Source organism: Amblyomma mixtum, chromosome 2, assembly GCF_055824585.1.
Source record: "Amblyomma mixtum isolate Tamu chromosome 2, ASM5582458v1, whole genome shotgun sequence".
Taxonomy (NCBI): domain Eukaryota; kingdom Metazoa; phylum Arthropoda; class Arachnida; order Ixodida; family Ixodidae; genus Amblyomma; species Amblyomma mixtum.
This window is the reverse complement of record NC_143013.1, coordinates 243,914,469-243,940,236: the sequence shown is the minus strand read 5'-3', so window position 1 is coordinate 243,940,236 and position 25,768 is coordinate 243,914,469. Positions and strand designations below refer to the sequence as shown.

General features: G+C 45.4%; 1 protein-coding gene across 1 annotated transcript in view; it reads left to right on the top strand.

Moving 5' to 3' along the window:
- Nucleotides 1-20,787, top strand: part of LOC149363280 (SEC14-like protein 2) — a 63,850-nt gene extending 43,063 nt beyond the window's left edge. The window contains exons 7-12 of the mRNA XM_089573427.1: nucleotides 1,793-1,871; nucleotides 5,204-5,284; nucleotides 6,621-6,707; nucleotides 13,229-13,341; nucleotides 16,964-17,300; nucleotides 19,435-20,787. Coding sequence (XP_089429553.1) covers nucleotides 1,793-1,871; nucleotides 5,204-5,284; nucleotides 6,621-6,707; nucleotides 13,229-13,341; nucleotides 16,964-17,300; nucleotides 19,435-19,535 — 798 coding nt within the window. The 3' untranslated portion in view covers nucleotides 19,536-20,787. The remainder of the gene's footprint in view (nucleotides 1-1,792; nucleotides 1,872-5,203; nucleotides 5,285-6,620; nucleotides 6,708-13,228; nucleotides 13,342-16,963; nucleotides 17,301-19,434) is intronic.
- Nucleotides 20,788-25,768: the final 4,981 nt, after the last annotated feature.

Below are 25,768 nucleotides of genomic sequence, written 5' to 3'. Positions count from 1 at the left end.
AGTGTAACCGTGAGACCAGTCTTCTTGGGCGATGTCCTCTGTCCAGGGCTGCTACAGATTCTGCTATCCTGCGGGCGCGGAGGCACTATTGCATAAACATTTGCAACCTCATGTCCGTACACAATTACTCCGCTTATTTAAAGCACTTCTTTGGCATTTTTTTCTTCTCTTTGTTCCTTATGGGCATCCTTATTTTGTCTTTGCGTATTGCTCTGTGTTCTGATTTTGTAATAACTCGTTTTCTTGCGCGCTCTATATTTAGGCAGCAGCGTCTGGAATAAACTGACATGTGACTTTTGTTGCAGTTATATGACAGTAATGGTAATTTCCGTGTCAATGCCTGTTGACACTTTACTATGGGACACACATGTCCGGCGATTTTCATTAATATTTAGTCTTTGCGGGTCGCCAGCTGCGGCATGTAGATTTTTAAGGTGCAGTTTACCTTGTAGCTTGTAGCAGTTTACCAGTTCGACCATATGAAATATGTACACATACCTTCATTTGCAAATGCCCCCGCGACCTTAATCTCCAGGTTTTGTTCGCGGCCACAACGGATATGTTGTTTTTTCTGAATGAAACACGAATTCTACCCATGCATATAATGCGGATGTCCACCATCTTTTTACATTTAGCTGTAGTGAGCAACAATCCTTATCCATGGTTCTACTTCAAGTGACCCTCCAAGTGTGTATTTATGAACTGATATACACCCACGTCACGCTACACTGTTCAAAAAGGAGCAAAACGCTGAGGCAGCGTATGAATATCGAGCGTAAGCAATACAGAGCGAATATTGCGCCCTTAGCCTTCTCCACTATATCCGGTACAAATTTTTAGTTATATCCCGATACCTACTTTTTTTACGCCAAAGTATACAGTGCCAGAAGACAGACCATTTCGCACCACTTTGAATATCTTACGTCAATTTGTTTAGCCGTAATGGACGTTTGAATTTCCAAGAAGTCACGATGTGGTGAGCGAAAGGTCGTCAGTTCGAATCCCGATAATAAGCTACACTTCAGTTCGACTGGTAATCTTATCCTCCGTAACGCACTGAATCGTTTGACATCGCTCCTAACATTCTAAGCCAATTAGGTGGTCCACAATCTGTGTACCAGTGGTACCACCGACTGGTCCCACTTGAATGACGTTGTGTTTCATACTAGCATGACCTTTAGTAAAGCGAGTATTAGAGCTAACACTCTAAAAGGCCCCACGTGGGTATTTTAATTGCGCCTGCTAATCTCGGCCACATTCCTCTGCAGAGACCTTGTAAACATGACTCCCAAACTCCGATCTTAACATACATTCGTTGTTGCTTTTAACAGGTTCTCGTTTGAGAGTCCCATGAGCAGTACTAAGTCATCAATGAGCTTCTTTCAAGCACTTATTATCAATTGTGATTTCTGTTTCTTCACGGCGGCTTGCGTTGCTCAAATGAAATATAAAATTGCTTCAGTCCGCCCGTTTTTATTCACGAGAGGAAAAGGAGGATGCGATAAAAGTGTACCTTTATTTAAAGAAGAAAAGAAAAAAATCTCGCAGTTCGTTTACATATGAGTGGCCGATGACAGCGTCGATTGGATGAGATAGGAAGCTGTAGCCTTCAAATGGTTTTCGGAAAACATCACACACGAAAAAATTTCACCGTCAAAGGGGTGCTTCGGTGTCTTCTAAATAAAATGTTCATTAAAAAGTGACGAAACCCTTTCAAGTACACTGAATATATTTCAAAATGAATTTTTACAATGTTATTCGCATTTGTTCTTTTGCGCATGTACTGGTACAGCGTGGCAAAGCCATCGAGACCATCACGTACATCTTCGACTTCGATGGGTTCGGCCTCTCGACCCTGGCCTCAAAGGCAGGTGAGCAACGTTGGTGACCATACACAGTGTGGCAAGCCGCGGAGTTCGCTTCGACGGAACAACGAGTGCATTAGGCAGCAGATTTAGCTCTGTTAGACAGATATGCGTCCGTTAAATCATTAACACTGGACCTCTTAGCCGCTTGCTCTACTTATTCCTTTCTGATTCGTACAGCTTCGATTTGTTGCACCTTACCACATCTTTGTGTCATTGCCATTAGAAATATGGACGCACCCATCCAATAGTCTTTTATGTTCTGGATTGAAAAACATCGTTTTGGATTACACAATGTGACCAGCATAATACGCTCTCTTGAGAAGCGTTCAGCGCCACAAGTATCAGAAAAGTATTCAGAGTATATTCCTTGTCGTCTTATTGAGGCGCTGCAGACAGAACACAGCGCGGAGCTCGTAGTAAGTAATTCCACTGCCGGTATTGCCTAAAAGGCCTTGACAGAAGTGGTCGTGCAGCCGCTTACTTTGGTCGCCCCGCTCTGAATCCTGACGACTTTTGGCATCATTTCAAGTGCTATGAAAGATCGCAAGATCGCACGCCTGTCTTGCCGCAAACTTGAATACTGCGTCCTTGCGACGTGATTAGCATGCACAAAGATCTAACCACTCAACACGCATGCCAACACGCTGGCTGACAAACGAAGGACGACAGGCACTTCAACTTGTATTACCCGTGCGACTTTGCAATACACAGTTGAGGTGCAGCCGCGTTTGGCGTGCACAGCTCTCTGCTAAAGCACCCTCCCTCCATTTTGTAACAAAGTGCAGCTGATGATGACGATGGTGCTTGATTTTTACAGCGGAAAGACGCCTAAAAGTTAAATACCGAGAGCCACAGGGTTAAAAGGTCTAGGCTGAGGTGATGTTGCGCGATGGAGTTTCGTGCAGGCATGATTAGCATTACAGTAAGTTTGCAGGCAGTTGCGGTGCCAGTGTCTAATAATGGAGTGATTCGTGATGAGTAAAATGTGTGTTCATACACTTATGAATGCAGGATGGAAATGTGACTAAAGGTGTATATAAACAAAATACTTACGGCCTGTTATAAAAACAATGGTTATGATTTGTACAAAACTAGGCAAAGGCGATGAGAGTAAAGAGTGCTTTAAAGTCTGTATAATGGCGAATATTGCCAGAAGCATGGGATAAAAAAGATGCCTAAAAAAAAAAGAACATTAGAGAAGCCCGAAGGCCTCACAGCCATTCTCGGGAAAACCTGCAACTTGCGCCAGCATCGCACCATCCGGATCCCGAAGGACAGGATTACTCGCTCATATTAGACGAGGCACCGGAAAGGGTTCTGTCAGGATGGCCCACACGTGTCTACTGTATAAAAAAGAAGCCGACAAGAAAGTTACAAATGCACGTTACTACGAAAGACTACACGTGGCGCGGAGAGATGTCCCGAGAAACACTGGAAGCCTTGATGCGAGTTACGTGAAGCACAAAGCGCGTGCCAGACGACCCAGTCCTCCGATTCATTTCCAGCCGCCTCCATCGAATATGGATGAGAGAAGGGTCATGAGGGATGCACGAATTGCGCAGTCGGGAATTGAGACACCCTGTGGCCGTGCCGCTCGGCGATGGCCCTTCCGATGTCAGCGTTGTTTCGCTCCAAGCTATTTCGCCTTTGTTGCTTTGCTTGCGCGTTGGGGTATGTTCGAAGAAGCGAGTGTCGAAAGGAAAGCTGGAACGGAGCGGGCTCTCTCTTTTTGCCCGATAATTGTGAGCCCGACTCGATCGCTTGCAAAAAAGCCACGTTCCTGCCGCCGGTGCGTTTACGCAATATGCATATGTGAGACGAAAGAAATGACCATCAGCGGCTCAGTGCCAGAATAATGCATTATTTGTTGTTCCGAATTCGTTACTCTGGCAAGCTGCTGAGCGACCATGAAACGTGTATACCTGAAGGGTAGGTTTTCTTGCTAGCTTTTGCGCGAACATGGGGCTGAAGTAAGTTTGTAGAGTGGCATCTGGGGATTACGTAGCTGTGTGTCAGGTGCGCACTTCGACCTTCGACGTGCGCAAAACCTGGGGGGATTGGTGTGCGAACACCATGTCACATGTTTTGAGAGTGTGTCTGGTTTTCAAAGAGATTTAAGGTCTATATAGGCTGTCCTTGTTACTCCCTAGAAAACTGCTTCGAGGTGCGGGCCAATGCTCGTTATTCTCTCCAATCTACTTTTCTTTCCTTCTCCCCATTTTAACGCATTTGTCAGGGTCTAATTTTAAGTACGATTGTGAGCGCAAATTTTCACCTGCACTGTTGCTGCCCTAGATGTGAACGCCCACTTTCTGTGTAAGTAACCCAAAGCAGGTTTGGACCGCCAAAAGTTAGCTGTTTCTTTACCAAATTGACACAAAACCGGGAAGCTGCAGGACAGAGTCGTATATTCAGCAACTTGCACTGTATGCGTCATCTGTTTCTTCTTATTACTTGCACAATTCAGTCCCCTTCCTAATCTCCTGAAGTTTTTTTTTTTTTTTTGCTGAATTGTGTGCAGGAAGAAGTGTACAATATGACGTCATAATTTTGCGCGCTACCACTTAGCCTTTCTAATACGCAGCCCTGCGCAGTGCAGTTAGAAAAAAACTCACTGCCATTGAAGTCCCTGTGAATGAGAGTCAGGGCTACCGCTGCTGTCTACGCGTTGCACTCATTGTTTCTGCAAATACTTTCTTGCATGAAAGCGGAGATATACAGAACCGCAAACAGCGTTTATACATCCGTGCAGTGCTTTACATTATCGAGACAAGAAAAACAAGGAAGCCGGTGCATGGCAGCAAATGTTTGATATAAATAATTTAGCATTCAGGAAATTGCGCGTGGTTCTAGTGAGCGTGCAGCGCGGAGAGACGAATCACGTTTAATGCACTTTATATAAGGGGTGCAATCGAAAACTTGCTTATTGCAGGTGCCCAACTGCGGCCTGTATACATGCTATCCCTCAGATCCTTCGGATGCCACATTTGAACCTCTCTTCAGGCTCCTGATAGAAACCACGTAGAAAGGAACGGCGGCTCCTGCTCAATCTGATCCACTTTCCGTCAAGTGTATATGACAGGGAACCTCGAATGCGAAAAACACGTAGCCATTTGGAGATGAAGGCGAAGTAATAAAGAATGTAGATATATCGACTGAACTCTGTTTAGATGTATCGAAATATAAAGTTCTCAGTCAGCGGCTCTTTCTGTATCTGTTTCTTTAGGCCGCTGTTGCATCATTTTTGCCTATAATGCATTTTAGATCAGATTTCTTAAGCAGAGCGGTAGGGAGCACTACCTAAAAGCGTTGATACATTGCGTTCTTTTTTGCAGTCATCGAATACCTCACATCTCTCATGTGCGTCTTCGAGGACAACTACCCGGAGAGGCTTAACAAAGCATTCGTCATCAACGGTGAGTCCTTGCTGACACCAGAAGTACAACGCATACTATTAAGACTTGTTCTATAGAAAATAAACGGAGCCAGAAACCTAAAAGATCAAGGGCGCACAAGAACAAGACAAGGCACTTCAACAATCAATGCACGCGCCATCGGGAGACTATAGCGTGGGGTAACTGTTCACAACAACTACAAGCAATGATGCGAAGGTGCAAAAGAAAAACATACCATTGAGAGAGAGAGAGAAAGGAATTTTAATGAGGAAAAGGTGGAGAGGTCGGCCGGTGGTAACATAGCCCTGGCCTGCTACTCCACACTGGGAAAAAGGGAAGAGGAGGAAAAGGAAAGTGCGAATGAAGGTTGATGATGGCATAATACAATGAGTTTCACAGGTGATGTCTACACACACACACACACACACACAAAACACTGGCTGGCACTCCCATCGCGGTTAGTAGACGCACATAAAACTGGTGTCTGCAACACAAACACCGACACATGTCATTAACCATGTAGGTAGCGCACAGGCGGTCACAGACGAGTATCGAGGCCTATTTCACACAAAAAGTTGAGCAGGGCCTTTAACACACGCCACCAATCAGAACGTCTCGTCCTGGCGCCCAGAAGAGTTTCCTGAGAGAGAGAGGGCGAAAGTCCAGTTGTTTCACGGTCGCCTCCAATACCATTGTCATATTTTACGCATGCAAAGCACGTGAATATTCTCCGCGCCACTACGGGCTATAGATATAGTACGTGTCACCTCATTTCGTAGGTTGAGGCAATGATAACCGGCAACGAAGCTTCGTCAAATGGCGTAGATTGCGTTCAAAACAACCTGTCATGCGAATATATTCTTATCACTAATCTTCCTTTTATTTATTCTCTATACAGTTTTGTCGCCTTGTATGTGCTGTAGGACAGAACGGGTATCTCATAGTTCAGCTTTTCGCTCGTGCATACTACTACACTGACTTCAGAATTTTCAGCACCGGCTTAAATAAAGACGGAGCTTCAACTATATTCACTTCTGAGCTCCTCGGGGCCTCCCAGTGACTACAGTACTCACTTGATGACTATGTCTACTCCGGGCTTGGTAGTCGCTTCTTAATTTTTTGAGCGTTTCCTGCGATCCGGTTTGAGCATTATATTTTGAGACCACTTTTTGTATGTCAAGATTCGAGTAATATACCGAGAAATCCCAGTGGGGAATTCTTCAAGGAAACCATCTTGATGCATGACGTATCCCGCTAACACTGTTTGTCTACAGCTGAATATTTTTTTTTTGGTGTGTGTGTGTGTGACACAACATGACTTGCTCGTTGTACATGTGCCGTTTTTCGTTGCCTCCAGCTCCCAGGTACTTCCCCATCTTCTGGAAGATCGTCCGGCCCTTCCTGAGTGAACTGACCGCACGCAAGCTCGCCCTCTTCGGCAAAGGTCAGCATGGCGTTTAATAAAAAATGAAGAGGCAGCCTGTTTCGCAGACTTAAATGAGAGTGCGTGCCACATAATTACAGACAACAGCGCCGACAGGCGTTCGATGTTATAATTTATTCCTTGCTCATCGCATTCTTTCTGGATGATAATTCAGAGCATCATCTTTGTATATGCACTGCGCTGTCCTGTCTTTCGCGCCTAGCGCCTAGCATTGTTGTCCTAGCACGTAGCGTTGTCCTGTTTTTCTTTCTTGTGATTGTGATTCTTGTGATTGAGTGGTGTGTTGCGCTAACTTTTTCAGAAACTATGCACCAACTCGCCCAGCAACAAGTTTCACTTGAGCACGGCACTGTCTTCCAGCAGCACTGAATTTCCGTGGTACATGCTGCTTACGCTTGCAAAGGCTGTACCACAACGCCGAACTTCTTTAACCATTATTCCGTAGGCTAGTGCTGCAAGGAGTTGTGCAGTCTTGGTGACAACTGCGATTAACGCGAGTATAAAAGGGCCAGCCTTTTCTGAGAATATTTTTTTAAGGTTTCTTGCCTTAATCGTCTGCGATTTCAAACCTGAGCGCGCAAAGAGCGCCGAGAGCGTTGCCCACAAAATTTTTCCCATAAACGGCACTTTCGTGTTGCTTAAATTGTCACCATCTCGCCGCGGAAACCACTGGGCTCGCTGCAGTGAGAACGTGTATGATCGAATGTTTACAGTGTGCAGCACAGTGGGCGTGCTGCTAGTAAGGTGTACACATAAATCATGAAGATGAAATTGTTCCTTTCCTTCACGGTATAGGTTACCGTCGCCGAGCCTGTACAGAAGCCTATACGTACCATTGATAGCAGCTCATAGATGATGACACAAGGTTGTGCGGTGGAAATTTTTTTATCAGTGCCGCTTCTGGGAGAACTATGGAAGAGAAGAGGTTTGACAACAAATCGGAAGGAAAGAGCGCCTGATATGCTCCATTTTTACAAAGTTCTGTACAGTGCACTGTGAGATCGCAACAGCGGAACTAGTAGTACATAAAAGGCACGTGTATATGCTCAGTGCGTCATCCAAAACGGCATTGATTATCATTACACAAAACAGGATGGCCAACAAAGACTCGGTGTCATAAAAATGAAGGAGTCTAATTAAAGCTACGATGGAAACGGTCTCCAAGAAGAAAACGCTGAACCTCTAGCGAACGCTTGCCGTGCTAAGCACCATTTTTTCTCACACCTATTTCTCGATGAAACCGAAACAAATACACTGCAGTTAGAGGAAGGTATCACCTAATTCAACCAGGCACAATACACACAAACGTTTCCAGCCAGTCGGAGACTACAATGTATCCAAAGGAATTTGTTTACAAGTGGAAATAACGGGCGAAATGCACATGTTTAATGCTGTTAAGCTGGGGAACCATACATACAAAAATCAAGGCTCCTAGAGAGTGCAAGAGCCGCAGCGATGGCTATGTTGCTCGGCTGCTGACCCGATCGATCCCGGGCGAGTTTGATCCCGGCCGCGGCGGTCACACTTCGGTGAAAGCGAGATGCTAGATCTTTGTGTGCTGTGCGATGACAGTGTACGTTAAAAAAACCCCTCAGAGTAGACATTATCTGAACCCCTCAACTCACTAACCGAACCAGGAGTGTGCACAGTTTTTTTTTTCTGGCTTTTTTACCCAAGTAAAAAGCTCAAACGCACTGAGGAGCAAAGCGACAGACGAGTGGTGTCTAGAGTTCGTCACCGATAACCTACGGGGAAACTATGGGAGACAATGGACTGTAAGACACATCGCCAGCAATACTTGAGCACCCGTCCACGTACTCTATTTCTTTCCGTCCGTGGGTCAGTGATCCTCAAGAGCGCCAAGTGCTTTTAGTATAACGGCGTTGCAACTATATCAGTGCGACGCAACGACAAACCCGACGCAGCAGACTTAGAGAAAGGCACATAAATCGGAAGAGCAGAAATGCTAGACGAAATGGAACCTTACCTCGGAAGGTAAGGAATAGACGAGGCAACGCGCAACCGAAGAGAATAAAGGTGTCAGTTCAAACCCACTCACAGACGTGATGCAGTTAAAAGCATTCCTTTAGTCTAACGTCAAGAATAGTAAAATGACCAATTATCTTAAAGTTCTAGTTCATTTTGTTTGAAATGCGTAACAAGAAACAGGTTCCTAACTAGCAGAATTCAGTAGGTTTTATTATTTGCTCACATATTGTTTTTTTTTTTTTTTGCCGCAGATTTTATTGTCACGCATAAATTGGCCAGCCTTCATGGCGATGTCACTAGCAGGTGATTCTCGACCATGTTTGAGTCTCAACTTCCCACCTGTGTTGGAAGAACATAATTCGGTTCTACACTCGGTATCCGCAGGCGACTGTTAGTTTCTGTACTCCGTTGTGCGTATTCATCACCTGAGCTGCATCTCATCATACGAAGCGGATAGCGCATCCACCATCCACAGTCATTAATAGGTGTGCTCCAGGGGCAGCTGTGGATTTGATAAGGAGATGGCGCTATGAGCATATAGACATGAAAGCGACGAGCTGATGATATTTTGCAGGTCTCAAATGCGTGGTGTTTTTTTTGTTTTTTTTTTAGAGCCATCACTTGGGAAATGCTTTCGGAACTCTGTATGCATGCAATTTTGATATCGGAGTGCGAGAGGACGGATTGTTAAGGGACAAGTTATGCATCGCTGGCTCCAACAAAAAATGTTTTATTTGAATTAGCCTTCCCCTATTAGCGCCATCATAAATGTCATCGCTACATTTATCTGGAAGGCAGAAAGAAAAAGGGTACTATTTTTTGTTAGGTAACTAAGTGAAATAGTTGTTATCGGTTTAAGAGCGTACGTTTGGGCTAGTCGGTCAATCATGGTGAATACAAGGGGGGGTACTGCGCACAAAAAGACAAGGACAAGAAGATAACACAACAAGCGCAGACTCGCGACTAACTTTATTTGAAAACACGATACTCCTTTTATAGTTTCAAACTGTCACATCACACACATGTGGAAACCAAAAACCTTTCTTCATTCTGATACAGTTTGATAGACGGGTCACTTACGCAATCTTTATCCTTCTGTTTGATACAGAACGCCTCCGCCAACTCACGCGCCACCTGGTCACGGCTCCTCCTCAAAACTTTTGTATCTGTCAGCAAAGGCAGGCAAGGGTTATTGCGCGTAGCATCCGGGCATGCGCCACAATGCAGGGGTAAATTCGACCCTGTCCCTGATTTCATGGAAAGCTGGTGCTCTCTTAAGCGCTCATTCAGACATCGGCCTGTCTGGCCTATGTATACCCTGCCACAGGTGAGGGAAATCTGGTATACGACACCCGTCTGGCACCTGACAAATCGAGTGGCATGACGCTTCTCGCAGTCCGCTTTCCTCTTCCCTCCGGACATGACCTGAGGGCACAATGAGGCCAACTTGCATGGGTCGCTAAAAACTACCGGCACGCCGTATCTTTTCGCCACGTTCTTCAAGTCGTGGGAAATTCTGTGAATATACGGTAGAACCGCTGGCCTCATTTCCTTAGAACGGCCACTATCCCGGCACGTCCTATCTTTCAGTTTGCGCAGAAGCTTCTCTGCCACTGCAACAATGATTAGAGCAGGAAAACCAGCCTTCGTCATCCTAATTACCTGATTATTGAGGCTCTCGTGCACCAGGTGAGCGCAAGACTTAGACAAGGCGCCCTGCAGGCAATACGTTCCGATAGCCCGTTTGACTGTCTTGGAATGTGCTGACCTGAACGGCAACAGGTCTTTCCGTGCACGTGGTAAGTACATCCAGCAAACGTGATCTGGTGTTAAAGTCAGGTTAATATCTAAAAACTGTAGCTTGTCATGTTCCGGTAACTCGTGAGTAAAGGTTAGACCCTTCCCATGTCGTCTAAAAATCGATAAAAATTCTTCCACAATCACAGTGTGCGTCGCGCCAGGTCGATCTTTAAGAAACACTAAATAGTCATCAACGTACCTAAATATTTTCAGAGTTGTCTCATCGTCAAAATAGCGCACCAAATCACAGTCAATGCTGGACAAGAAGATGTCAGCCAGTACAGGTGCCACACAGGAACCAATGCAAATTCCTTTGCGTTGAACAAGGACCTGATCGTTAAAAGATACAAAGGTAGAACCAAGATAAAACTCAAGTAAAGACATCAAATTGTTTAGCGTTATACCGCAGGCATTCTGAAACGCTATTACACCCCTATTTTCAATACAAGACCTGACGGCGCAAAACAGGGCATCGTGGGGTATTGAAAAGAACAGGTTTTCAACGTCAATTGAAAAGGCGTAGCCTACAGGCGGAGCATCCTGTAGGTAGGCGACTATATCATCCGAGTTCCTAGTCAAGAATGGGTCTTCCGCTACCACTAGGAACTCTTGACTAGGAACTCGGATGATATAGTCGCCTACCTACAGGATGCTCCGACTGTAGGCTACGCCTTTTCAATTGACGTTGAAAACCTGTTCTTTTCAATACCCCACGATGCCCTGTTTTGCGCCGTCAGGTCTTGTATTGAAAATAGGGGTGTAATAGCGTTTCAGAATGCCTGCGGTATAACGCTAAACAATTTGATGTCTTTACTTGAGTTTTATCTTGGTTCTACCTTTGTATCTTTTAACGATCAGGTCCTTGTTCAACGCAAAGGAATTTGCATTGGTTCCTGTGTGGCACCTGTACTGGCTGACATCTTCTTGTCCAGCATTGACTGTGATTTGGTGCGCTATTTTGACGATGAGACAACTCTGAAAATATTTAGGTACGTTGATGACTATTTAGTGTTTCTTAAAGATCGACCTGGCGCGACGCACACTGTGATTGTGGAAGAATTTTTATCGATTTTTAGACGACATGGGAAGGGTCTAACCTTTACTCACGAGTTACCGGAACATGACAAGCTACAGTTTTTAGATATTAACCTGACTTTAACACCAGATCACGTTTGCTGGATGTACTTACCACGTGCACGGAAAGACCTGTTGCCGTTCAGGTCAGCACATTCCAAGACAGTCAAACGGGCTATCGGAACGTATTGCCTGCAGGGCGCCTTGTCTAAGTCTTGCGCTCACCTGGTGCACGAGAGCCTCAATAATCAGGTAATTAGGATGACGAAGGCTGGTTTTCCTGCTCTAATCATTGTTGCAGTGGCAGAGAAGCTTCTGCGCAAACTGAAAGATAGGACGTGCCGGGATAGTGGCCGTTCTAAGGAAATGAGGCCAGCGGTTCTACCGTATATTCACAGAATTTCCCACGACTTGAAGAACGTGGCGAAAAGATACGGCGTGCCGGTAGTTTTTAGCGACCCATGCAAGTTGGCCTCATTGTGCCCTCAGGTCATGTCCGGAGGGAAGAGGAAAGCGGACTGCGAGAAGCGTCATGCCACTCGATTTGTCAGGTGCCAGACGGGTGTCGTATACCAGATTTCCCTCACCTGTGGCAGGGTATACATAGGCCAGACAGGCCGATGTCTGAATGAGCGCTTAAGAGAGCACCAGCTTTCCATGAAATCAGGGACAGGGTCGAATTTACCCCTGCATTGTGGCGCATGCCCGGATGCTACGCGCAATAACCCTTGCCTGCCTTTGCTGACAGATACAAAAGTTTTGAGGAGGAGCCGTGACCAGGTGGCGCGTGAGTTGGCGGAGGCGTTCTGTATCAAACAGAAGGATAAAGATTGCGTAAGTGACCCGTCTATCAAACTGTATCAGAATGAAGAAAGGTTTTTGGTTTCCACATGTGTGTGATGTGACAGTTTGAAACTATAAAAGGAGTATCGTGTTTTCAAATAAAGTTAGTCGCGAGTCTGCGCTTGTTGTGTTATCTTCTTGTCCTTGTCTTTTTGTGCGCAGTACCCCCCCTTGTATTCACCAGTTTTTATCGGGTTACGGATATCCGTCGAGCTGAAGAAACACACAGCAAATTCCGAAATTTCGTATCAGTAATGCCTTCTGGTTAACATTAACATCGCGCGCTCGTCCTGTCGTCCCGGCTTTTCATGTGTAGTGTTTTTTTTTCCTCAAATCTTCATGGAGTTACAAGAATCAACTGGTGTACACTAAGATGATGGTTCACAATCATGAATCGCAGCACTCATGTCTTTCTGCCGGAGGCGTCGGTTTACCTGTAACTTCACGTTTGAGTGGTTCACGAAAAATCTAGCACTGGAACTACGAAGTATTTACTGTGACGACATAAAACCAGTGGCGTCGGTGGATCACGTCGACCATTTGGCTATAACCAGCTTAGCGGGTGAGCATCTCTATGAGCTGTTGGCTTTATTGCCACTAATGTCTTCTCTCCTGTCCGTGGCGATTTTTTCACGCGCACTCGTTTTCAGCATGCGTGCGTAGGAAGCAACTTGACTCGGAGCGAAGTTGTAGTCTTGCTTCGGTATAGTACGACGTGAGCAGACTATTAGAACAGCTCTCTAGCCAAGCCGCGTTCGTCAATGGTCAGAAGAAATGACGCAGAACATTCCCTTTGGTCTTCTCGGCCCTTGCAGACGAGCAGGCTTGGAAGAAGGCGCTGCTCGAGGAAATCGACGCTGACCAGCTCCCGCAGTTCTGGGGAGGGACGCAGACTGACCCCGACGGGAACCCCCGGTGCCCATCTGTGGTAAGCGGGTTTTCTTCACAATGTGCTCTGAGGCGTAGTTTCTTTAGCTATAGCTATGATTACGAAGTGTCCAGAAGCGATCTCGAGCCATATTGGACGATAAAGTTGGGGCTGCGCCAGCCAGCAGCAATTCCTCTAAGCGGTTACACTGAGCAGTGGGGAACCTTTATTTTTTGCTCGTAATCATCATCATCATCAGCTAGGCACATTCGTTCCAAGGAAAGACTTCTCTCAGTTACGTCTAAGCCTGTTCCGCGCCAGCAACTGCCGCACTACTGCAGCTTAATCTCGTCTCTTCACCTGTCTCCACCACTCCCAGGTGGCTTCTTTACCTTGGCATACAATGTGTTACTCTAACGTACCAATGAATGTTTGCTCTTCACTTTGCGTGGCCTGCACAAATCTCTCTTGGCTTCCACTAGGTGTCATCACCTGAACTCGAGTTTGTTCTCTAATCGAGGCTTCTCTCTGTCCCTCAATGTATTGCTCCTTCTCCACTGTTCTTGTGTTTATCGTCCGCCAAATGTAATCACTATATACAACTTTGCAAAGGTTTAAAGCCTAGGGGGTTTGCTTCTGTGCCAGACTGTGTGGCTCGTAATGTCTCCTCACCGTTCCAGATCTCCTGAAGGTAAGAAGGTACCGGGTCGCGCCACTCCAATTGATAGGACTTCCACAAGTGATACAGGAGCCACACAAAATGGCTTAGAAGCAAATTCCCGGGATGTAAACCTTTGGCAAAGACTGTACGTATACGCCGCTGAGCCCTGCCTGCATCGAATCTAAAGGCAGGGTGTTAAGCGAAACTGTTAGATATGAATTAGAGCGCTGGAAGTTCAAAACATTTCTGTGGACCGTGCAAGATAAGAGAATGGCAGGTCACTAATTTAAAGGTTTCCTACTTCTCCAGTCCACTGCCGTGCACTATGTGTTTCCAAGAATGTCTACTGCTGGCCTGGCACTGTAATAGGAGTTGTTCATGCTCCTTGTCGTAACCTTCCAATTTTTCTTTTTTACATTTGCCCCACCACAGTGGAGGCAGAATTGCACGGGGTATACATATATACAAGTCGACCATACAGCATGGGCTAAGAATTTGTTCAAGATACAATGCATCGTACAAAAAAAAAAGAGCGTCAACTGTGCATTCACATCCGTCAATGTTCTGGCAAAGTGAAAAAATACAGATAAGAAGAAAAAGCGGGAAACAGCGTCTGATCATTCAGACATGTCACAAGTCCGACAAGAGTGCTCGGAACTTAGCTTCGGATTGGCATTCGACAACACGATGATGCATCTTGTTCTGTTCACTGATGACATGCGGAAAGGAGTACTTGAAGACACCAGAACGTCATTTTGCCTCGCGTATTTCCTATTTGTGGTCACGCCTTGTGGATAAAAAATTGAGATGGCAGCAAATAATATTTAGGTTGAATAGAAGTCCTAGCGAACTAGGTGCGGTAGAGAAATTCTAACTTCGCAATCGGAGCTCCTCTAGCCAATCCCATTTCAGCTCCAACTTGATACGGCTACTACTAGCACTAAAACAATACTTCCAAGTAACAAACCATGCTGCACGATTGGTTTTCTATGCGTTGCAGCATAGCACAATAGTTCCTGACTCGATGGTCTCAGACGGCATAGGCATACTGCATAATTGTTCCGATATTAGTGAAATATAAAAGTTCCTTTAACCTTTTTAATAAGTCACATTCTGCATGCCTTTGTCGAAATGTATTCGATGTCCTTTCTCCGGGTCAGGTCAGACGAAAAGTAAACATCGAAATGTTTATAATGTCATTTTAAATAAAGGCTAGTTTATGAGATAGTCCGACGCCACAGGAATACGCCTGCGCGTAAAGTAAACGCAGCAATATTCTTCGGCATTAAAATTCATATTCCTGTTTTCGCATTAGCGTTGCATGCGGCTCATTGTTTGCTGGAGATTATCTGTCTCACATGAGGTTTTGACTGAATGATGCAGAACACACTCAACCGCGCATACAACCGCATCTGGAACGTAAAATTTTCAACTACGTCACTGACATAAACTAAGAACAGCTGAGGACCTAACACAGATCTCTGCGCAACACCAGATGTGATTTTTGCAACGTCTGAAATGTGGCCGTTCGGCAAGGCTTGTTGCTTGCGCCCTTCAAAGCAATTTTTAATTCATTGAAACTGTGATAACAAGAAACAATAGCTTATGAAGTAGCAGGACGTGGAGAACTGTGTCGAAGGCCTTTTTGAAGTCTGTGAATACGCAACTAACGAGCTCCCCCGGTTGTCGAAGGCGAAGAAAAGGTGATGACTGAATTCAACTAATTGCTTTGTACATTAACGGACACCCTAAAACCATCTTGGATGTCGGTGAAGAGTTTTTCGGATTCAAGGTGTTTAATCATAAAATTGTGAATGATGCCTTCCGTTATTTTACACTAGATGCAAGGAAAATAGGCCTGTAATGAGCAACCCTGTTCCGTGAACCGCCTTTGTTTATTAGGACTACATTGGCTACGTTCCACTCCTCTGGCAGAGAGCTAGTTTAAAGCGATTTATTAAACAAAATAACTAAATAAATGCATTGGAGCAGGTCCGCAGAGCATACGATTGGATTGGAGCAAACTTTATTTGTGCCTGCAGTTGGGCGCTAGCGCGCCCCGACGAGGGCCTACGTCGTCTACAAGGCTGCCGCCGTTACTACGGAAAACACCGTCACGCCCGCCTGTGGTGCCAGTTTTAATATTCTGAAGGTGATCTTCAGCTTCGTTGTGCGTGATTACCAGGTCAAATATACCAGTAGTTAGCGCCTTGAAAACGGAAGGAGATAGCCTGAGCTTTCGTGCCCTCATTCTAAAAGGTAGTCATCTTTCAATACATTTGCATATTTGTTATTGTCACATATTAGCGATACTGGCAGCTTGAAGAAAAGAGACCTTTAGAAAACCAAAGTTTAAGAATATTTTGCTAGCAATCGGCTAGGCAATCGTTCACTTGGAGCACACTCTCAAGTCCAGCTTTCTTCGACAGCACTTTTAATTTCAGGTCGTAATCATGTAAGACACCGTTCAGACCAAATTGATGGGAATTATCTGATATTTCGATGCTTAGCAAAATCTTGCTTTCAAAGTTTATGCTGCGCTCGCAGCGAGTAAGGATGCCATAGAAAACCTATTAATTGGGTGCGTTTTTCACAATAGAAAGCAGAAAACTACAAGCGTCCCGAGGAGGGGTCTGTGGATATATTGATTGTTATGGTGCAATCTTATTACATGTTAAAGAATCGCACTCATAAACATTTTCCGGTCGAAAATATGCGGTTCTCCAAAATGTCTGGGTACGACAAGATTTATAACATCAGCGGTATCGGTGCATCGGCGACGTCTGAGTTAAAAGGTGGATCATCGGGGTTCGTATGAATGGGCTGGAGGAAATGGTAATGCCTTAACTGCAGTACAGTGTCGATTCAGCGTGAGTTAGTGCCGATGGACGCTCTGGATAAATTTTTCGAAACCAAATCGCCAAACACCAGGGACTTAAGCAGGAAACTACTGAGTTCTGAGAAGCTTTCTACGACCTCAGTTTTCAGAGGACAATGCTGCTGCCTCTCCCTTGTCCCCAGGTCATTGACGGTGGCGAGGTGCCGACCCGCTACTACCGCACCACGAACGGGACGGCGTGTCCCCCGGTGGACCAGCAGTGCACGGACCAGATCCCCGCCGAGGTGGCGCGCTCCAGCACCGTGGTGAGCCGCCAGGCGACGCTGGATGTGCCCGTGCGCGTGGACCAGTCGGGCACGCTGCTGGCCTGGGAGATCGCCACCGACGACGTGCTCTTCGGCATCTCCTACCGGGAAGACGCCTCCAACAGTGCGGAGGTGGTTCTCAAGCCTTCCCGCATCAAGGCCGGCATCAAGATGCCCGAGACCGGCACGCTGACGTGCCCCAAACCAGGAATGTGTACGTGGGCTTCACAACTTTACAACGGCACCCGTAGGGAGGGGACAATTGTTCTTCTTTTCGCCTCAGGGTACCTCCTTGACATAAATTGTAACATTCTCAAATTTTGCGCATTTTCTCGCAGAAAAAAATTAATGGACACTTAAGCTCCGCCTTAATGGTAAGGCGTGGTAGCGTAATGGGTTGGTTTCCATGTATGCAGAAGGTCATTCTCTACTTCGTGAGGTAGCACAAAACAGGACAAGGGACAGAGAAAGACGCACACAACACAAGCGCTAGGTTTCTCTGTCCCTTGTCCCTTTTTGCCCGACCTCACATACCATGAATCACAGTTACCGCCTCGCCCAAGTTTCTACCCTTATGATTTACATTCATAGATCACTGGGTGTACTCATAATCCTCCCCCCCCCCCCCCTTGCGTAGTGGTGCAGCGGTTAAGTGATGCACCACAGTACTACGATGGTAGGTGCTCCCAGCGGTGGGCCTTGTGCAACCCAAGTTGCTCTTCCCGAGTGACCAATCATTAATTTAACTGCTACCTGCCGCGGTGGGCAGGTTGGGATGACGCCGCAGGGTGACGTTGCTTAGATGTTCCACTTGCCTCCTAGGTTGCTCTTTGGGAACCACCTGCCAGAACCATGCCCATGATTTTTCGCTCACAATGCCGACGCCGACAACGCCTTACAGCAGATTTTCTCGGTAACGGGGCCTTTAACGCTGTCATGTTAACACGCGTTTACCCCTCTGTTCCGTGCATGTTTATCACATGACAGCGCTTGCTGCTTATGCGCCAAAAACCGAACATGCCAACATACCCATCGAGTGCTTAACATTTACTCATGTCATAAGGTGGGTGCTATCACATAAACTGAAAGGCCAACTGATAACAATACGCTTTCCGTTCTTCCTCAAGTCTGATAATTCATGACAGAAGATTAAACACATCATTTAATCGTATGACGCACCATAGAAAGGCGAACGAGTTCATTGGTTTCTTTAATTTATGTTATGTTTACGTAAAATCTTTAACAGAGCAGGGGAAACAGCCTTCTGCGATGGCTTAAAGAGCCATTCTTCTTCAGACGAAATAAGCCACCATAGCACAAAGTGGTTTTAAGTGGCCTCAGAAGTTTCTTTTTTAAAACTGCATGCTCACACATGACAAGAAACCATCGTATAATCTTCTGCTGGCAACACGTACTAGCGCTGTTAGACTGCAGAACATCGCCTCATATACTTATGCTTATACATAATCCTCCTGAAACGCCAAGTGTAAATTACAACACCTATCGCTGTTTTTTAATATGCTTACTTTATGGCAGATATAGTTCCAAGACATCATTCAAATATCTTTTGCTTCGTTTCATATTTATGACGTCGTGCTAGTAAATCTCCGATGTAGAGAACCGTCTCATAATTCCGAGGCGTCGAGGAATACTACAGTCCCCTCTTCCCTGAAATTTGTGCTAAATTGTGTTGGTGGTGCTGTTCCAAATATTAATTGTTTTACGATGTTGAAATTCAAGTGGATCCTTTCGCTTTTTTTTTTATCCTGAAGAGGAAGGAAACCATAGCCTTTGACCACACTCGCTAGATGGCAGCCCAGGTTCTCAGTACAAGCAGCAAAAATATCTCAGAAGGGGCTTTTTATGGCGCTAAACCTCCTTCCGTGGATGCCACGCCTGCGATCACGTTGAACAGTGTATAGGGCAAATTGTTCATTGCCATGTCTGAGGCGGATGCATTTGCTGAAAGGTTTAATGACGCCACCTGGTTACAGGCGTCGTTAAGAAATCAGAGCGTTTTCAAAACGGTGACGGCAGGCCCAGGGAAGAAGTGGAATAAATATCCTCTTGGCATAGCCATATTCCTCCCGTATACAGGCCATACAGCGTAGGGGGCATTAATTCAATGATTTAAAAGTAGTTGTTTTTCCTCTTATTTAACTCGTACTAAAGTAACTTTGTTGGCATGACTGCCAATGTTAGAGATCACCTGCTTCGTGCCGAACCAGATCGATCGCCTTATCAACACACATTTATCATTAGTGTTTCACATTTGTGCATCTCTTGTTTGTGCATCCATCTGCGTCGTTATAGCATTTACTTACTGCTCTTTTATTCCTGTCCTGCAGACGTGCTCAACTTCGACAACAGCTTCAGCACCTTCACATCCAAGAAGGTGTCCTACTCAGTGCGGCTCCTGGAACCGTCAGCGGTGCGCGCGGTGTCCTGAATCCAAGCACGCAACAACGCCATGATCTCGTGATGACGACTCAGTGAACTGTTCTCTGGGATGCGCTGAAACCGATGTGTAGTGCGCGTCGGCTATTATTATTCGTTTTGCCCTGGTGACGGCGGGTACGCCACGGCAGCACTTGTTAGCTTCCACCGGCACAGGGGTTGGCCGACACTTCTCCGACCTCACGGCCTGCTTTTGAGCAGTGTAATCGGGCACTTTCGGTGTTATGAAGGTATGCCAAGGTCCACAGGTGTTGGGGTGAGGCTCTGTTTCACCCTTCAAACATTTTGAACTTTGGGAGCGTCGTGAACCCTCCAATAACTTGATTCTATCCAGTACTCGCCTCAAAAGCAGGTCCTGTGACACCGAGAGATTTCACCAAACCCTATACCTGTCCCTTTATGTTGGCTTAGGTGTCCGTGTATAAACCGCACACTTCATTGCCCCGAACGTGCTTTTCTGGGGCGTAAACAATCTAGCGCATCCCAGCGCAAGCACCTGCAGTAAAGGTTAACGCAGATTCCAACACTGCACCCTCGTCTTTATGTATACCACGATACTCTCGCGCAAGGCGTACTGTCATAAGGGGATGATGCGCTTGCTTACCTTATGATTGTAGACTCTCATGACTTGTGGCGCGCCTTCGTATTGACAGTCACGTCAACGCGCTGATGGTTTTGTCAATAAAATGACGAAACTGACCTAAGACAACAGATACAGCTGATCTCGCTGTGTTCTGCCGACATCTCAGTGCTACGAACGAAATGAGTGTGGAGTCATCCTCACGCTTCAGGAAACCGAGATAGACCTCTGGGGTCTCCCTACTGCGTTCGTGCATACATATTCGTGCATATATACATATATAGGCATTTGGCAGTTTGTTTGTGCATTGAGCAATGTCTTGTTTTCTTTTACATTGGTTTATTGAGAAGGACGCGCCGCAGTCAAGTTCATCTGTATAGTAGGAACATATAGCTGGCCACCTCTACCATTGATTTCAGGCGCTAAGAATAGAAACAGTGTCTAAATAATGTCTTGGCCGATAAGGTGCCAGAAACCACGCAAATATGACTGTGATCAAAAACGGATTAAGGCGCAGCTTTGCTTGCGTCCGGCATTTGCGACACCGTGACGGATGAAATGGGATTAAACGAACTTCACAGGAAGCACCCCGGTATCTCCTTACCTGCACTTATTCCACGTTTGAAGACTTCCAATAAATGCGTTCAGTGAACGCAAGCTGTTACCTGACTGCGTTCGCTTCTTTCGCACAAATTAAATGCAAAAATATAATAAACGTGTAATATACAATGACAATAGGATTGCTCACAATAATATAATTCAACATTAGCCGCCGTGGTGGCTCAGTGGTTATAACAATCCGCTGCTGACAAGAAAGACGCGGGTTCGGTCCCGCCCGTGGTGGTCAAATTTCGATGGAGGCAGAATTCTAGAGGCCCGTGTACAGTGCGATGACAGTGCACGTTAAAGATCCCCAGATGGTCGAAATTTCTGGAGGCCTTCACTATGGCGTCCCTCATAGCCTGAGTCGCTTTGGGACGTTAAAGCCGCCATATACCATAAACATACTGAAAAAATTCAGGGGGCACATTGTTGACCTAAAAAGTGGTGAGGCGAAAGCTTTTAGCGCGGTGTTGCTGCTTGTGTCTTTGATGGGTGGTTAAGATGTTAATTAAGTACACAATTGTTTGTGAATCTTAAATGCTGGAGACACTGCAGGGCGTTTGGGAGGCATCCATCTCAATCGACGCCTTTCTGCAAACACCCTCCAGCGTCCTAGACAAGGAGAACTACATATGCGTTGGCAGGAAGTAGCGTAGCCATTAGCCCGCTCGGCTGGGAACGGAAGTACAGAGGGTGGTTCGAACCCCATCGTGAAAAAACATTTTTGTTCTGGTCTGGCTAGAAAAAGCGTGACACCGCTGCTGACGACCTTCTGTCGACAACGATGAGGCATTAAAGGCTTTCGCCTTAATAAATTAAAAAGATGACAACAATGTCCATTTCCAAGCAGTGTATGTATAAGCTTCAGTTCTGAGTAAGCGCCCTTTGCGCGTTTATTTATTTATTTATTTATTGTACCCTCAGGGCCCGAAGGCATTACAGAGGGGAGTGGGAATACATAAAAAATTCAACCTAAACAGCAACAAGGAGAGAAAACAAAAATAAACCAGGAATACATAAATAGTGAAAACACAGGAAGGCAATGAGATTAGAATGCAGTGGGGATATATTAAAACAGTGTGTAGACAGTGAAAGGCAATTTTTATACAGTAATAAACGACACATACTCAGAAAGAAACTTTAAGGACTTTACGAAATGCATTGTTATCAGAAATACCTGCGATCTCGTGGGGAAGGTGATTCCAGCTGACACAAGTTCGGGGTATGAATGAGTCATGAAAACATTTGGTGTGACAAGATGGGATTCCAACTTTATGACGGTGATCAATGCGTGCTGATATGTAACATGGTCTTGACAATACCTTAGGGTTGAGAAGGCTGTTGTGGTAAATTTTATGAAAAAGACACAATGAGGCTATTGATCTGCGGTGGGAAAGAAGTGGTAGGGACAAACTTGATTTCATGGCGGTTACACTGCTTGTTCGGTGATAATTAGAAAGAATGAAACGGCATGCGCGGTTCTGCAGAGCTTCCAAATCTGAAACGAGTGAATCGATGCCAGGGCTCCAGACAGATGCAGCATATTCTAACTTGGACCGTACCAATGTTTTATAAAGTAATAATTTTATTGAAGTAGATGAACGTGAGAAATTTCTGCGAAGGTACCCAAGCATGCGATCAGCGTTATTTATTATGTATTCAACGTGAGTTTTCCAAGACAGGTTACAAGAAACGTAAACACCCAGATATTTACAACATGACACGGTTTCGAGAGACACGTTGTTAATGTGATAAGAAGAAGGGGCAATAGAGAGACGAGAAATGCGTACATGTTTACACTTATTAATGTTTAGTTGCATGTTCCAAGTAAAACATCAGCATAGAACCTTGTTAATATCGGATTGAAGACAAGAGACATCATTACCATCTTTAATTTCGCGGTAGATAACACAATCATCGGCAAAACGATTAATTTAAGAAGAAATGTTAGCCGGTAAGTCATTTATATAGATGAGAAAAAGGAGGGGCCCAAGAACTGACCCCTGAGGCACGCCGGAACGGACAGGCAAAGAATGAGAGTTTATATTGTTCGCTGTTACGAATTGTGAACGGTTAGAAAGAAAGCATTGTAGCCATGCAAGGACATTAGGGTCTATGTTAAGATTGCTTAATTTAAGAAAGAGAAGCTCATGTGAAACAGTGTCAAACGCTTTCGAGAAGTCCAAAAATATGCAATCTGCCTGAGACCCGTGGTCAAGGATGCAATGAAGGTCATGTGTGAAACATATTAGCTGAGTTTCGCATGAAAAAGACTTACGAAAACCATGCTGGGCAATGCTGAAAAAGGAGTTAGATTCTAAAAAAGACATGAGATGAGAATATATGACGTGTTCCATGATCTTGCACGGAATACTAGTGAGCGATATAGGTCTAAAGTTATCAGGAGAATGTTTACTTCCGGACTTATGCAGTGGAATCACCTTCCCAATTTTCCAATCATTGGGAATACAACCTGTTGCAAGGGACTGTTCAAACAATTTAGTAAGAATTATGGAACAATAGTACTTTGTATTAATTAAAAACTTCGAATTAATGTTGTCAACACCGCAGGAAGAGGAAACCTTGAGATTTTCTATGATGCACTGGATGCCTGACGCGTCGAATGTAACTGGGTCCATAGGAAGAGCATCAAAAACAGGGCACACGCGATGAACAAGAGAAACATTGGCAGAAAATGCCGCAGCAAATATATTGTTTAGAATAGAAGCACATTCGTATGGAGGAAAGGCAACACCATCAGAAGAAGTAAGTAGTATTGTGGAAGGGTCTTTCTTGTTAACTACATTCCAAAATTGTTTAGGATTATTGACCAGCATAGCAGGCAGTGTGTGGTTAAAAAATGTGTCCTTTGCGTTTTTTAGCGCACCTTTGTACTCTGCAGCTGCCGAAAAGTCGGCCTCCCATCGTTGTTTAGAATTCAACAACTTCGCAGAGCGGAACAAGCTGCCTAACGAGTGGCTTCTGATCACGTGTGAAACCAAACTGGTAGCCTTTCCTCCATTAACTTAAGGAATGGGCAGCTGCAGTCACGCATAGGGTTCACCAGAGGTGGCGATATGCAGGGCAACAGGAGTTCAACACAGACAGGTAGGGCGGCGTACAACTCGAAACTCACGGGTTAATGGACGAACGTGTGCCCGCCGACAGCGGCAGACAAGTTCAGTAGTTGCGTAGCTAATAAGCACATCTGTTGAAGCCACCCAGGTCTGCTAAGAGACATCACGCAGAGGCAGCAGCAGGCAGCAAAATAGGCAAGCACAGTGTTATCGAACTCGAAAGTGAGTGGCTATTGGGCGAACCTTAGGTCGCAAAAGAAGCGAAGAACCAAGGCGGCGGCGAAACTGAAGCATTTGACGGGCGCGATTGGCTGCTGTCGAAATACCGTGGCTGTCAGTCGAGTTCTATTTACGAAATATTCGCAGCTTCCACTCTAACGTCCTTCTGCATTACCGCGAGCATGTCAGGTACATCACAGAATCGGTAGCGTGGCAACGGCCCTTCGTGAACAATATGGCTGCGTCTAGCAAACACACCTAAAATAGCCGACATCACGTCGAAAACAGAAAATGTTAAGGTAACACGGTTCCAAAACGTAAATAGAATCGTGGCCATATAGCCGAAATACAAAAAAGTCCCTCATGAAACACTGAATGCAACTTCTGAAGTGACTGCCCTCAGAAGGCCATGTATTGGGTCCTTTCTACAACTACAACTCAAATACTCCTAGTGCCACTGCTTCATTTAATCCCGCTAGCCTAGATTTTTCCTGTTTTATCTTTGGTCGTGCACTGCAGTAGTGGATGATCGCTATGAACTTCATGCCGAATGAATGCCGTGCTCTGATCAATTTTCTCTAAACGCAAATAAAGCCTGCAAAGGATATTTGTTACATCTGTCAGCAACTGTAGTGGAGATTGTCACTACATATTCCGCAGTGAAATTGTTGGTCGTCAGACCCTAGACAGACCAGTTCAGCACCGAAGTTGAAAAACATCCTAGAAGGCATTAGCATGCGACCCCTTGGGAAGATGTTGACGTAGTTCACGAAATGTTTGTGTAAAACAGAGAGATATAAGCATACTACACATCAGAACATCAGACACCCTACTCATTACATGAGAGCGCATAGGTTACATACAAGCTGGTGTTCTCGACATTACGAAGGTTTCAGCATTTCCGAATACCTCAGTTCTGAACAAAAGCCTGAATTCGTGGTGACTTCTTAGGGCGTCCTTCGGCATTTTCAGGCACATGAGGCAAATTTTGGAGCGCAGGCTTCTTACACAGGAATAAACGTGGTTCTGATTGTTTGTGCCCGAGTCCAAAAAGCAGTCGAAGGAGAGGAGAGACCCGGTTAACCCCAGCCAAAGAAGTAGTTTCAAACGTTAGTGGATTGTACAGAAGGGGGTGGCATGGTGAAGGGAGCCTCTTTTATTTCCCTGCTCCACAAAGTCAGTCAGGACCTGGTCAACAAATATCAGAGAAAGCTGTCAAAGGGAGTATTGTTCTTGCATGGCAGTGTCCCAGCACACAAAGCCTCCATAGCTGTTCAGAAAATGGTAGATATCGGATTTCAGATACTACAACATCACTCTTGCTCACCTTATTTAGATCTCAGGGACTACAATCTTTGTCACGATCTCAAGAAACACTTGAAGGGTACACATTTTTTATGCTTGTGGGGATGTCATAGCTGCTGCAAAAATTATGGCTTGATGCACAACCACACTCCATTTTCCTGAAGGAACTACAAAAGTTACAGGGCAGATGTCAAAAGTGCAATCAACATCGAGGAGATGCTGCGCTCGGGTGGATGTCAATGAGTAATTACTCCCTTATTACAAATCTACTACACCTTGGGGGATTCCATTAAACATTTGACCAACACTGTTTCCACTTCGAGTTATTGATCAATTCACTCTCGCCCTACCATAAGCTTGCCGTCCCGGTTAGCTCAATTGGTAGAGCGACTGCTCCGGTGAAGCTGTGGTCCCGGGTTCCAACTTCGGACCAGGACGAAT